Consider the following 14,202-nt stretch of genomic DNA (forward strand, 5'->3'; position numbering starts at 1 on the left):
GATAAAAACAGCGTGGGTTTTCGTAGCATGGAAATCCAGAATTTAGTGGGTCATATAAGACGAAAACTTCAAGAATGACTCAAACGGCAAGGTGCTTCATCCACCGGGGAGCTTAAAAGAATCAATGAAGAAAACGTAACACTGTGTTGTACGTGGAGTGTAAATCACTAATGACGAAAGCACTTATCATAGTGGACTTCGTTAACCAAACAGCGCCATATTTCGAATCACATTTCATTTTTCTCCTATTAATTTTGCACTCAGTTTACATAAAAACTAGACCATATATGAGTTTTTAATTAATTTAATTTAATCGTTAGTAAAAAACTGTCCAACTGGACTCGACGAGCGAAATGAACACAGATTCCAAGGGGGAGAAGACTAGATGCCAACTTCATGAAGCTGAAACGAAATGATAGTTTTGTTTGTTTGTCCGAAAATGACAAACCTGTTTTAGAGCACAACGTTAACTGAATGCGGTAAACTGTTGATATTAGCGGAGTCTGTTTAGACTGATGACAGTTTTGCTGCATTGTGAATGAAAAACCAGATTTTCTCCGTAAATATTCAACTCGTGAACGTAGGAATTCCCATTCTGATAAGCCATTGAGCGTTTTACTTTTGATTTGCATGCGGAAACATTCTCATTAGAAAACATGGGTCAGGCCGTGTCAGTGAATCTCCACCTGAATTGTAAGCTGAGCGAATGTGTCATTAGAAACTTCTTTTTCACATACTTACAAGAAAACGTTATTGCGCAATTATGAATGATGGAAATCTGATCCAAAGTAAGTTGCACTTGTGTTTACTCAGTGAAACATGATCGATTGAGGAAAACAATTAGGAAAGCATTCTGAATAGCCTGGTCGGCTGACACAAATCGGGATTTTGAATTTAGTGGCATTTGAAAGGTGCAGTTTTACTGTAAACTGAAAAAATACACAACTCACATGCCGGAAAGAGCTTTGTTGTACGTTGTTAAACTTTCCAACCGAATTGTCTGCGGATTCTTTATTAAACCCAACTGAAAATAGACGATAACACGGGTCAGTGCACATGTAGAATGGATAGTTTTACAGTTCTCCTTACGCTATGATCGAATTATAATTAAAGTAATCTTAAACACTACTGGATTAGTCCTATTATTTTACCATCGTAGTCACTAATTTGACTATATGCTGACCAGTACGAACATTTGGGTGGCCCTGGTAGCATTGACAAACAGTATCCTATGGCGCTGCACAACTCCGAGAGACATAAAACACATGGATTAACAGCATCACCTACGCTGATTTTCACCTGTAGCATTACACTGATCTAAAAACTTCAAAGCCCTCAATCTTGGTGTCATTAAATTAGGCTGCTCCCCCTGCCTGATATCCGTTCAATTATCCTGAGATGAGCAGAAGAGGGCCTGCACTGTCGAACCATGGTTCCTATGCATCGTGTAACGAAACTTCTATAGTCAGAAATTTCTGATGAGCTGCAAGTTTGGCAACTGATTTTCTCAGACTCATTTGCGAATTTAGGAAGGCAGAGTGTGGTGTGTTTGTGACTGAATTTGAGGTGAAACTGGAATGCCTGCAGAAGATCCTTAGGATTGCCATATGTGTGAAGGCCAAACTAACTACTTCTGACAACAAGTAGTACTGGAGATTAGCCTGTGACCTATGATCCAGCGCAACGTATCGTACTGAAGCACGTTATGATTCAGCAGGGTCTGACTAAACACAGTCAATTCACCTAGCTCGGTTTCACAGACGGAAGCCATGAGAAAAAACACAGGTACGAGGTGGACCAGGTGTTCAGGTGATTCCATCCACAGAAGACTCAAGTGTTTGCACAGTGAATATCAGTTATACTAAGCCAGAGTTACATTATGTTTTTGAGAGACTGTGTGCTAATTCCAAATATATATATATATATAATTGCTATATGAATAGAAGAATTCCAAAACTCCGACTGAACTTGTCAGTTGGTTAATCGATAAAACTTGCACGCCACTGAACATCCCAACATTCCTGCTCAACCCGAGTTGTTCTCAATAACTTTACTGTCAAGGTGAAATTCCAGCCATGCTGTATTTAATAATGTACTGGTCGTCTAAGCTCTCCTACCTGATTAGTTAAACTTATGAAGCGCAGTTCTTCCAAACAACGGAGTGTAAGTCAGAACATGATAACATGAAGATGTATATCTTGCTTTTTTCAAAACAATTCTCTGATTTAAATGCGCACCATGCTCATGGACATGGCACCGCTTAACATCCTCCATAGAACCTGGAGGAGCAGATCGACCAAAAGATGCAGCAATCTGTAACAAATGGCCTAAAAGGGTCGGCAGATGGCATATGATGATACATTGAGCTCGCTGTATGAACCAACCTCGCCTGCTAGTTTACGATGAAGTGTTTCTATTTTAGATGCTGCTTACTATCAGCAGATTCACAAATTCTACCCAGTGGCAGTGAACACAGAGATTTCGTTTACCCTAAGTAAATTATGAACTAAGAAGTCACAATCTTTTTCAACCGGCCGTTTTCTGGTTTCCTGAAGCCGGTTTCTCGACGAACATATATTTATGTATGAGAACAAGGTTATCTGGGGAAATGCACATGAACTATGGCAGCCGCACCATGGATGGTACTTCAATCTCCCATGATTAGTCGTTGAGCAGTTCTATAACCATGCTCTCCGTGTGAAGAAATAAGACGCCCGGTTATGCTCCTTTCCTCCACATCGACTTTGGGGTTCACACCTTCACTCAAATGCGAGGGCGATTTCAGGTTTGCATGTATCGCCCTGTATAAAAGTCAGCTATACAGATGAACGGTAGAAGTGAATGGTCCGAGCAGATCAGGAGAACAGAATTCATTTATGCAAATGTGTCCTTACCATATGGGGAATTTCCACAATGAATCGGAAAACGGAGGCACCCTCACATTTGGTCTTTTAGTACCACCGCAACATAACTAACCTTCAACTTTGCACGTTTTCGCAGGCAATACTGGAACACCGTCCAACAGCTGATGTCCTTTAAGTCTGGAACAAAAGTTGTCCAAGGATAAAGTTTTAATAAGGTTGACTGAATGCTGAATTGCCGGTTAAGTACGGTACAAGGACGCACCCATGCTATTGGTCTTTTAGTACCACCGCAACATAACTAACCTTCAACTTTGCACGTTCTTCGCAGGCATACTGGAACACCGTCCAACAGCTGATGTCCTTTAAGTCTGGAACAAAAGTTGTCCAAGGATAAAGTTTTAATAAGGTTGACTGAATGCTGAATTGCCGGTTAAGTACGGTACAAGGACGCACCCATGCTATAACAGAATTTGACAGCCTTGCATGCTAGTCCACTGTACCGGAGCGGCTGTCGTAAGGGTAAAAGGAAGATCTCTCAGTGATGGAATTTTTGTTTCAGGAAGGCTCTACATCCTAACTAGTTGTACTTGATTACTTTGACGGCGCAGATCCTTACTTATCAAATAATACTGTGTTGAATCGGTCTCTTCAGGTTACTAACCAATAAAGTTTACGTTAGCTCGTAGAAACATGGTCAGCTTTGACTGGTTGCTAGTCTCTGTTCTGAGTTTGGCTATTGGGTTGGAAACATCGGGCCATAATAAGAGGAAACACCGTCAGTGCGTAGTTGGGTCATTCGTTTTTTTTCGCCAGCTAGTATTTTCTATTTCCTTAAGAGTATTTATTATCTCGAACTTTGCAGATTATTCAAAGGTTATTTTGAATGTAATTTGCTTTGCTTGTCTGCAGTCCATTTTGAATATTGGCCTGATTGATCTGCATTTTGACTGGTTCATTGATTCGGTAATTCGGCTTCTCAATTCAGATTAGTCCAGTTGATTTCTTGAATACTTTTTGTGAGTACTGGTTCCTTCAAGTGTTCTTTAAGTAACTGCATCCACACATACCTGCACCATCAATTTAAACTTTTGAAAATGAGATATCTTCTGAGTTACTGAGGGCATATCAACCTGTTAGAAGGTTAACGTATCATTATACCCCATCCAGAGTGCATCGTCTGCTTATAGGCAGCTGAGACATCTCCTATACATTCACAATCAAGGAGATAGAGCAGTGCAGACTAAGTGACACCATTTTGACGAGTTTTAGCTACACATGTTTATTTTACTCAATTTGTCGGCCTAGTCGTACTTGATGGAGCGAAGAAGTTTATTTACTAATTTAATTTACCCACTGCAACATGTACTCACCCACAGCTTCCAAAATGTCTACACTTCAGTACTAATCAACTCTTCTGCCACAAAATCATACATGGAGATCGTTCCTCAGTTGGTGGCTTAAAGAAACTTACAATCACGTGGAAACAGCTCACAGGAATCCGATAAGCTATCATGGTCCGGCAGCAATGCACAAGCTGTTTGTGCCGATGGTGAGGTTAAAGGGTATTAACAGAGTAAGATGGGAAAACCAGGAGCGTCACCAATCTCTTCCTATTGACACAATACATCCGACTGAGATGCAAGCCCTATACGAGGTGATGCAAAAAAGTCGCGAAAGTCGTTTAGACGCAAAGCTGCGAGGCACCGCAAAAGCTACTTGTGATTCCTGTTTGTCATTTAACCGCGGAACCACCAAAATGACTTCCGGCTGACTTGTACCTACCTGAGTTTTTTATGGCACCTTGAACACCGAAAACACCAAGGATGATAATTCTTTCCATCGACAACCAGGCCACCCTCAATGGACTGTCTGCAAATGAAACATTCGAGACCGCGATCCGGTCTTCTTGGTCCTGGCCTGCGATGCTGGGAGCAGAAAATGCACTTACTCAATCATCGTAAAAGCAGGACGAACAGAAATCGAACTAAAATCAATCCAAAGACACAAAAATATGCCTTTTGAAAATACTCGACGATGCACCATCTACAACTTAAATGGCCATTAAGTGATTTCAGCTTGTATGACCCGATGACTATTGACGAATTAATTAATATTATCTACTTATAATGATGCACTGAATCGACGCTTTGATGAGAATGAAGAGAACTTACAGAATTAGTCCGCTTATGGACCTTCACAGGTTCTTCTTGTTGTTTTGCTGCCTTCTGTTGGTACTCTAAATAAAAAGAAGGTTGAACCTGAAGTTGATGCAGAGTCTAAGGAGAGTATGGCCAAAAGGCATGAGACCTGGCGGAACAGGACTCTCTAGGTGATGACCACTGACACGTTGCACCTTGGCTTTTAAAAGTATTTCGACCGAATTAGGTAACGCATCAGTGGATGAGATCAACCTTTGAGCATTCAGAATATGCAATTTTTAGGGATAAGGAAGAATCGCTGGTTCTGTGGATACAGATATATTAGTTAATTTGAAGGAACATCCTCGTGTCCTCAAAATCCTGCTGTCTTACTCCGTTACTCTCAGACTGCCTGGCATTACAACTGCTTGTAGCACTGACACTAGCAACTTATTGCCTATATGTCTTTCTTTAGCCTTCTATACGACGAACCTTTGAGCAGCCCATCACCCCCTTTTGCGTTACCAGGTACACACGCAGATCCTACAGTGTAGGACAACACAAGTCGTCTATAGGCTTGGTAGTGGTGTGTCAACGGATCGCAGTATGCTCCCTCCCATCATTTGTAAATTAAGATTCTGAAAACCAGCACTTGAGCACGGTTGAAAACGGGCGAAAAGATGGGCACTGTTACCGTTAAAGGCCTGCTCGTTCCTTTTACCAAAGACGGAATGAACTTGATGAAAAACACAATGTCAGTGAAGGTAGTATGGTTTTAGTGAAATAATGTGCTTGGAGTAGGTCCTCCTGGATAGTCTGCATACTTCTCCCATTTATAACTAATTACTGCGGTCTAAGGGAATGCAGTCCTAACCTCGAGACTGACCGTATACTCAGCATGTTAGAAAACATAATCGTAAGAGACTCATGAACAAATTCTATTTACGATTGTTCAATGCGTCTGTGGGTGCTGGTAAACCAGTCATTGTGGTTTGGAGTTGGACATTTGTTTGTGCGGAATGTGGTCAGTCCTGGAGTAGCAACGGTGACCTGGAAAAAACTGAACCTGACCAGTACATGATTTCACTGGACCGGTTCGGCGGTTTTGTTCCTATCTGTTATACAGCACTTTTGAAATTATAACTGTGGCTAAACAGATAAAAACGGATTGTCGACAACTAGCGCCCTTAATTTCCAGACCGTGTTTCTCAACTAACCATGAGTCTATTTTTGATGATGAATGTCAGCTCGACGCATGTGGGTTAGATCCAGTCAGTCTCTGGTAAAGAGACTCGACTGAGTAGATAACCCTTTTCGATTCGCATACACTATGGAAATGAGTCTCCTTATTGTCTTGTTGTAGCAAGCAGGTAAGGCTATTCACCATTTAGTGCATACTAGTGAGGGAAAGCCAGTAATAAACGTTTCACCGGTTCGAAAACATGTCGGAGCTTAGAAGATTGTTGCTCAGGAGCTAAACGAAAAGGAGTTTATCAAAAACGGTCCAGTAAAAAAAGACACACCTTAGGTTCACAGAGCAACTGAAGACCACAATAACAAGGGAATAAAACTTTGAACGGCAACGACGACGTCTGCTGTTTGGAGATTCCTTGCAGAATTCGTGGTCAGATATTTTATTAAACACGAATTAACCAGTCTTTACATCAATATGCTTTGCTGATGAAAAACAGTCTGTCCCAATAGCAGGAGTGAAAGCAGCAAAAAATCATGTGGCTCGTGATGTAGGAAACACAAGTTTAATGGGGCACAAGGGAATATTCCGATTTTTGAGCACATTCTATTCCGCAAACTCTGCTAACAGAAATGCTACAAGTGTAGTACCGGGGCTAATTCAGCGTTCATTTTTGTAATCCAGGCTGATAATTACCGCAGACTTTTCTTATCCGGTGCAACACATTTTATTAGCAAGGAATTTGATAAAGCACAACAAACGAATTCGCTGCCCTTTTTTGTGATCAGCAAGAGTCAAGGTCAGTCAACCGTTGCATTGTTCAAGCGTTGTACTGTTTACCGCATTATCAAACAACCACAAACCTTAATAGGAAGAGAATAAGAACTGAAAGGATTTCTTGCTTCGTTCAATATGATTACTTTTTCCGAAATTTGGCTACTTCGGGGCAGTCAAATTTATAATTTAACTCTTCGTAACCCGCGGAACACCAAGCAAGTACAATGTGCATTGAGTGATGATAAGTGTCAATCCAGGAAGGTTATCTACCAGTCATTTCGTCCTCATCAGAACTCTCTAGTGATGAAACAGCTCAATTGATTCATTGCGCAAAATGGTGCATTAAAGCACTTCCTTGCTATGACTCGACTCATAAGATTCATGGGAGATCCTATAGATAAGTGTTCGTCTACACAAGAAATCACTGCCAACATTCGCCCAGCAAGTACACTTGGAGATACAATGTACTAGCAAAAGTAATTGGATTGTGCGGTGAACATTCATTTGTTGCTCGCCATAGGTTTACAGCGGGGATCATTTCATGGTCCAGTGCAAATAAATCCGAATTTGATGATAGCAAAATACATGCATTATGCTAACATAGCAGAGAACTTAAATCCTTCCAGTTCGCTGTGAAAATATTTAATCATTTCGGCCGTCTTATAAGGAACGGTTGGAACTGATCTAATGTTACCGAATGACATCAAGACCTCGATGATAACAGCTCTAAATATCATAATATACAAAGCAAACTTACACCACCGTATTGTGTTCATCTTGACCGTTTGTGATAAGTACTTTCCATCTCAGTAAGACGTACTTCTGTGGTATTTCGTAAGGCATTATCCAACTGATGATTCCATGTACTATCTAGTTCTAGACACTTCAATTGGATTACGGATTGTTGGTAACTTTGTGTGAATCAGCGTTTACTAAATTTGGGGACATTTGGTCTCTCTTCACAGGTTCCTGGTTTAACCAATCTCATTATTGTGATATAGCCGTTGCCTGTTACCTGCACAGGCGCTAGGCTCTCTTTAAAGACAGGTTTTGAAGAAATGACTTCGCGCGACCAAATCGCAACGCGAAGACGCGAAAAGTAAGGCAGTGCAAACAGAATCGCACGAATGATAAGTTGAAAATGTCTTTGAACCTACAGAACTAAAACTCTAGTAAACTCGGTAAAAGTGTTATTAGCAAACGCAACTCAGTGGTGTCAATCAGTCAAAATTACCCGTGCACACGACTGAATATATTATATTGGAGTGAGTGAGAATATGATGTTGTTAAGTTAATGCGCCAGTAACAGACTATAAAATTAGTCCGCGACCAGAACAACAATCTGAGTGTCAAGGTCATCAGCCCAATTTTACGATAGAGTCGGCTGTGAACCGAAGTGGAAATGAGCAGCTTATATCCTGATGATACGCTAATTCTGCTCCGATTGTGTGAACACAGAAAGCTACTCATCTGATGGGTTGTTAATATAGTTATCTTGATCGGGGTTATACTTTGATCGTGAGCAAGAGAACTACTAAGTCAATTACTATTATGGTTATATATTCGTAATCGATTAAAAAAGAATCTTGCTCCTAACGACCAGTGACCCACCTTTCTTAGCGTGCTCTGAACAGTATATCTTGCTACCACGGACCGCAAACCGTCCAGTTCTGAAATGAAGAGCAGCACATATGGTATTTTGCACAAAGGTGACAATTCGTTCTAATTAACTGTGGTGTGCAAAAAATGACATCTTATTACTACATTTTTTCACAAAGGCACACTAATCCTACCAGTAAAAAATACTATATTATAAAAATAGTCTGCATGCCTTTGACTCATCGACCAGTTACATGAAGGATCGCTGGAACAATGAAAACGCTTGATAAACTAAAGGCCAGGTATGTAAGTCCATCTCGATTTTCGCTCGCTGTCGACATGTGTGCACAAATTATCACAGTCCCCGATTTTCCGTCAACGTTTTTTTCTACTTGAACCAAATTGCACCCCGATTTTCCGTCAAACGTATGTTCTACTTGAAACCAAATTGCACGAAACCAGTCATCGACGTCGACTAAATTGTGTCCACCGTTTTCATTGAGGTCAAGCTGTTGTTACCATGATTTTTCATACTCATTTCGGAACTCGTGTGAACGTTTTTGAGATACAAACAGGCCCCGGTTCTTCTGTAGTAGTGCGATAGCGTCATATCCGCAGGAATCTACTTCCTGGAATGCTGATTTCGTGTGGCCTACATGGCCGATTTCACAAATGGTACGGGCTCCTGAACTATGTAACTTGCTGATATGCAACAAAAGGTTGCTGTAAGACAATTTATGTTGACATGACTCTGTATCATCTATAATCTCAGGGCGAATTGCTTCGAAGCTTCACAAGCATTGCCCAAAGACACTTAAACGACGCTTCGAGTTTCAAACAAATATTAGCGAAAATTTACCATAGAGCCGAGCTGCGAAATTCCATTCGAACCCGTTCCATTCGATGATAATGGGTTAATTGTTCAAAGCAGTGGTCGTTGAAATGGTTCACCAAGAATAAATGCTTTTTCCATGTAGTCACAACATTGTCATTCGTTAGTTAAAACTTGTAATTTCTACCCTTTAATACGGAAATAACATCTTTGAGAGACTGTACAACCTCCTCTTATCTTTGGGTCTCTTTTAGCTAGTTATTGTGCACACTAGCACATGTTTGAATGATCATGCTGGATAGCCCGGAAGATGTGCAAGTTTAATCGCGCACCTTGAATTATCATTTCAATGGCTTCATGTCTCCAGCACATTAGATCTCATCTTAATCGATTGGGGTTTGCAGGTGCAAAACTCAAAAGATAAAGCGGTCCGGAAGCAAAGAGATACGTCAGTGTGACTTAATGGCCCATATCCAATGGATTAATGTACTCTAGTTGTTAGGTTCTCTGGCGCTGATGGTAATGTCCAATCTAATAAGTTGGGCGCCCATATTATGAGAATGAAGGTACAATACAACGGCACACTTGTGATTTCGTTTCGAACTCCGATAGATCGTTTTAAAAAACGGTCTAACTCTTGGACACTTCCTAACTATCGGCTTCCCTATTCTCATTCTGTGCCGACATTGTACCCTATTCAAACTGAAGAAACCAAGTGCCGAGGAGCTTTGAACGCTTCAAGCACATGCCTCAAATTAACTTAGGTAAGAAGCACTACAGTTTATTCCTGAAGACAACTCAATGTCTGAAGTAATAGATCGCAAGCTTTACATCTTTCCCCTTCAAAACATCTCACGTAAATCTTAATAAAACCAACTATGGATTTGTGAGTTCATAAATTAAAATTTATGTATCGTAAGTTGCGATGAGACGAAGGTATGTGAGCAGGACTAGCCTAAATAGAATGCCGTTGAATGACAATTCCCACGGTTGCCAAGCAAAACATGGTCCGAAGTAAGCATAACTCACCCTGCGGTTCGATCGCACACTTCACAGTCCACACAATCGGGATGATAGTGCCTCCCATTTCGATAAATGCTTTCGTGAAGTTGCATTCCGCAAGAGGCGCAGTGGACTGCATTTATAAGTCGTGTTTGCTCTCGCTGTAAGTGAGGAGAACTAGTTGACGTACGATTTGGCTGAAAATTGGAAAATGTACCAAAGGGCGCGGATTTAAAATTTCTGTGAAAGAAAAAGATGATATTCGCATCCAATAATGACTATGTAAGTAGTCAATTTGTTCACATTAACACGGTTTTCATTGTTTCAAATAACAGGAACTTTTCTATGAAGTTATTGATGAGCGATCAACAATTGCAAATGGGCGTATAATGTTAATCGTAAATGAAGGCAGGCAGAGTGTTCCGAATTTCGTGATCGCAACATGATCACTGAAAACTACAGCTCTGTTAGAACCAATGAGCTGAAACAATTCGAAGAACACGTTCAGATGTGCTCAAAACCAGTAAAAACTTTAAGGTTTTCTTGGTCAATGTTTCTCGACCCATCCTTTTTTCTTGTAAGAAATAGTGTTGCTTGAAGTTCAAAAGTTTTCAGTTCACCTCCGTAGCTTAAATGTTAGTGAAAGCGCCGGGGAAACTGCTCAGCTAGAGAAGGATTCTTTTTTACACGCTCATTTTGTAGAAATACTTGAGGCACCTACTGAAGAGCGGGTCACATATTTACCTTTTGAAGCGCAAGGAAAAACCGTAGGTGCGCCACCAATGGTTTAGTACCCATCCTCTGAAGAAGAGAACAACTTGTGGCGGTTTGGGTGGGATTTCATCATAGCTCCACACACTCACTTTACACTCTTAAAATAAACTTAATCCAAGTTCCAAGAAGGGTGTTACCATGTGAGAATGCGGAGTACAGTGGTTGTGCTTTTCTGAAACCAAATCCTTTTGGTCTCACTTAGTCACAAACACGGTACACTTTGTCAGAGACAATAAAAAAGAATGTTGACTGTCTTAAAACTGCAAGTGAACTACCTAAAGTAACCGAAGGACGCAGATCAGCTTCAAACATTGATGATGAGATAATAAGCACAGATTTTCCGTTGAGTATCCCATCATGAGGGGCTAGAAAAGCACTCAAAAAGACAGAGGACTAACCAAAGCCGGTGTATGGTGATAAAATGATTCACCTCAACCCGAACGGCATTGGTGTCAAAGAGCGTTTTTTGTAGTCATGCCATACCTTATACCTGGACTGACACTGCGAGAGCCGACGACGATATAGTCGAACAAGCAACAAGAAAATGGTTCAAACTAGATGAAACAAACTTCATTTGTTTGTTGTTTGTTTGTAGTTGACTTGGACATGGCTAGTAGACAATACGGGAGAAAAACATGGGTACCAGCATAGAACCCTAACTTACCAACTCCGGTACTGAATCGGGTTTCTGGTCGGACTTCTCCTCTGAGGGCTTCCACTGTGCTTAAGACCAGATGAAATACAAAGTAGACCACATGTGACCACAGAAACCGAATGCCGTTGGAAGCAATTAGGTGAATATTAAACAACATTTAGAGCACTTACCAAGCAATTTCTTGAAATGCTTCACACAATAGAGATTTCCTTCTGTAATAGCGTATTTGGGAAGCCTGAAGTGAACAATGAGGGAAATGCACATAATTTTGCAATGACGCATATAATTTAAACGGATTGAGTGCAGAAGACTGGTGTCCTCTAAGTTTACTCTTAGATAGAATTTTATTCAAAGGCATCACACAAACTCGGAGCTCGATGGCGGCCTCTGCATTACATTCTAGCTGACTAGATACTCAAGCTGAAGGTATAAAGTTTATTGAGGATGTCGACCTATGATGCATAGTTCCTTCAATATCCCGTTACTTTATACACCCGTACTTCATTAGAAACACAGTCGGACGCAACAGTGCCAATGCACTCCCCGATTTCTGCTTCCTGCGTAATTCGATGTCATTAAAAGTACCTCAAATAATTACTGATATCTGTAACTGTTTCAGTCTGTTGTCCATTATCACTAATGATATCCTGATCTTGGAGTGGTGTCCTCGGTACAATAGATGACTCAGTAATTGCGTCCCGATATTTCAACCTCCCAATAGGAAACGAGATTTCAACTATTTTAACTAAATGCCTAACTAGCTGTTGGACCTTCCCTAGGTGTGACAGAATAATGTAAAAAGGGATTTTCCTGAATGAAACAATACGAATGGCTCTTGATAGGTTGACGAAATGTTCCTTTACATAATATAGCACTTCTTGAATTCAGACAAAATCACGTGACTGGCATTCTTTTTATTAAAAGCGCATTGGGTATTCTGAAGTGCAGAATGTCATTGAGGCAGTCCGTAAAGGCAGTACGTAAAGGGTGCCGACCAAGGTGTCCACACAAAAACTACTCTTGGTTCCTCTGGGTAATGATGACAGAAAATGGCTTTGCAAACTAATTTAGTTGATCGATATATTTCTTCGTAATCCATCCATAACAACTAAAATGAATTGACAACCTTAGACGTACTTTATTCGTCGTTTGCATTCAGTGCATCGGAAGCACTCTGCGTGATAATATTTATCCACAATGCAGACTCCTGCGTCAACAGCCGAGCGACATTGGGCACAGGGTGGCCCCGAGGAAGCTGACGTAGGCTGTTCAAGTTTATCTGGCAACAACGGAACTGAAATTGAAATTGGTCCCTCAGCTTCTTTCTCCTGGTGGTGCAACAAAGCAGATTGTAGTTGTTAAGAGATGTATTATGCGGAAAGATGCTCTGACACGTCTTCATACGCAAAATACAAAAAAAAATTAATAGTTATCGAGGGAAGAAAGCTGTGTGAAAACATATTCCTCTACTTGGAATGACGCGTAGTACACATAAAACAGTAAGCCGGTTTATCATGACAAACGTTATACTTGTTTGAAGCCCACCAAGGCGACATCATAAGGATATCACGAGGATATCAGCATACTCAAAACTGTGGGTAGAACTATCAGATATCCTTGGTCAATTTGTTGCTGCGTTTAATAGTCCTGGTTATCCTGTGTAACCCTGCTCCATTTCTGTTGCTTTGGCGAATGTTCTAGTTCCCTATCAGCAATATTAGCTATTCTGTAGTAGAGGACAAGTCGACCAAATTTCTAACCTCATCACAAGTTTACCATACTTTTCAAAATTTTCTTCCGTCAATCAGTTCAAGCGCAAGATGACAAGCCACAAGCTGCAGTGGTCCCACTTCACTTACATGTCTCAAGGACAAGGAAAACTATGAATCACTGGTGACCAATCTCTACCACGGAAAGCGCACTGGCAATCGACGCGCATACTTAACAGCTGACATTGCTTCGGAGGCAAGAGGCCCAAAAGGTCAACGCCTACTGTAACCATTATTGTCCGACAGGAATTTATAAGTTTCACTAGAAGGGAATTCGGCTTTTTGAAACACATTTGAAACATTAACTCAGAAGGCCCTCCGACTTCTTCTGTAGTTTCACAAAGCGAAGGTTTTCTGAGAGTCCCAGTCTGGACGATGTCAAAGTTAGCTAAAATACACCATGAGTAAGGATTGAAACAATGCAGGAAATATGTAACCGGGCGGGCTACACATTGCCTGTGAATTACTCTTGTGTGACTACCTATTTTCCTTTGACACACAATATATTTCAACAGCCTGCATGCACAGCCCCACCCACAATGGAAACTCAGTTTGACGTCACTTCAGTTTAGCAGCACAGTTCTTAAAAAACAAGGAGTT

The 14,202-nt window shown here is 40.9% G+C and overlaps 1 protein-coding gene across 1 annotated transcript in view; it reads right to left on the reverse strand.

Annotated features, from left to right (window-relative positions):
* The window catches only part of T265_13880 (hypothetical protein), a gene marked incomplete at both ends in the record, with an annotated part of 28,404 nt that overhangs the window by 13,540 nt on the left and 662 nt on the right, over nucleotides 1-14,202 (reverse strand). Inside the window, 7 exons of the mRNA XM_009170948.1 lie at nucleotides 4,647-4,776; nucleotides 5,036-5,100; nucleotides 8,583-8,641; nucleotides 10,432-10,601; nucleotides 11,843-11,901; nucleotides 12,004-12,068; nucleotides 12,971-13,161. Of these exons, the coding sequence (XP_009169212.1) occupies nucleotides 4,647-4,776; nucleotides 5,036-5,100; nucleotides 8,583-8,641; nucleotides 10,432-10,601; nucleotides 11,843-11,901; nucleotides 12,004-12,068; nucleotides 12,971-13,161 (739 nt within the window). The remainder of the gene's footprint in view (nucleotides 1-4,646; nucleotides 4,777-5,035; nucleotides 5,101-8,582; nucleotides 8,642-10,431; nucleotides 10,602-11,842; nucleotides 11,902-12,003; nucleotides 12,069-12,970; nucleotides 13,162-14,202) is intronic.

Source organism: Opisthorchis viverrini (assembly GCF_000715545.1).
Source record: "Opisthorchis viverrini unplaced genomic scaffold opera_v5_112, whole genome shotgun sequence".
Classification (NCBI taxonomy): Eukaryota; Metazoa; Platyhelminthes; class Trematoda; order Opisthorchiida; family Opisthorchiidae; genus Opisthorchis; species Opisthorchis viverrini.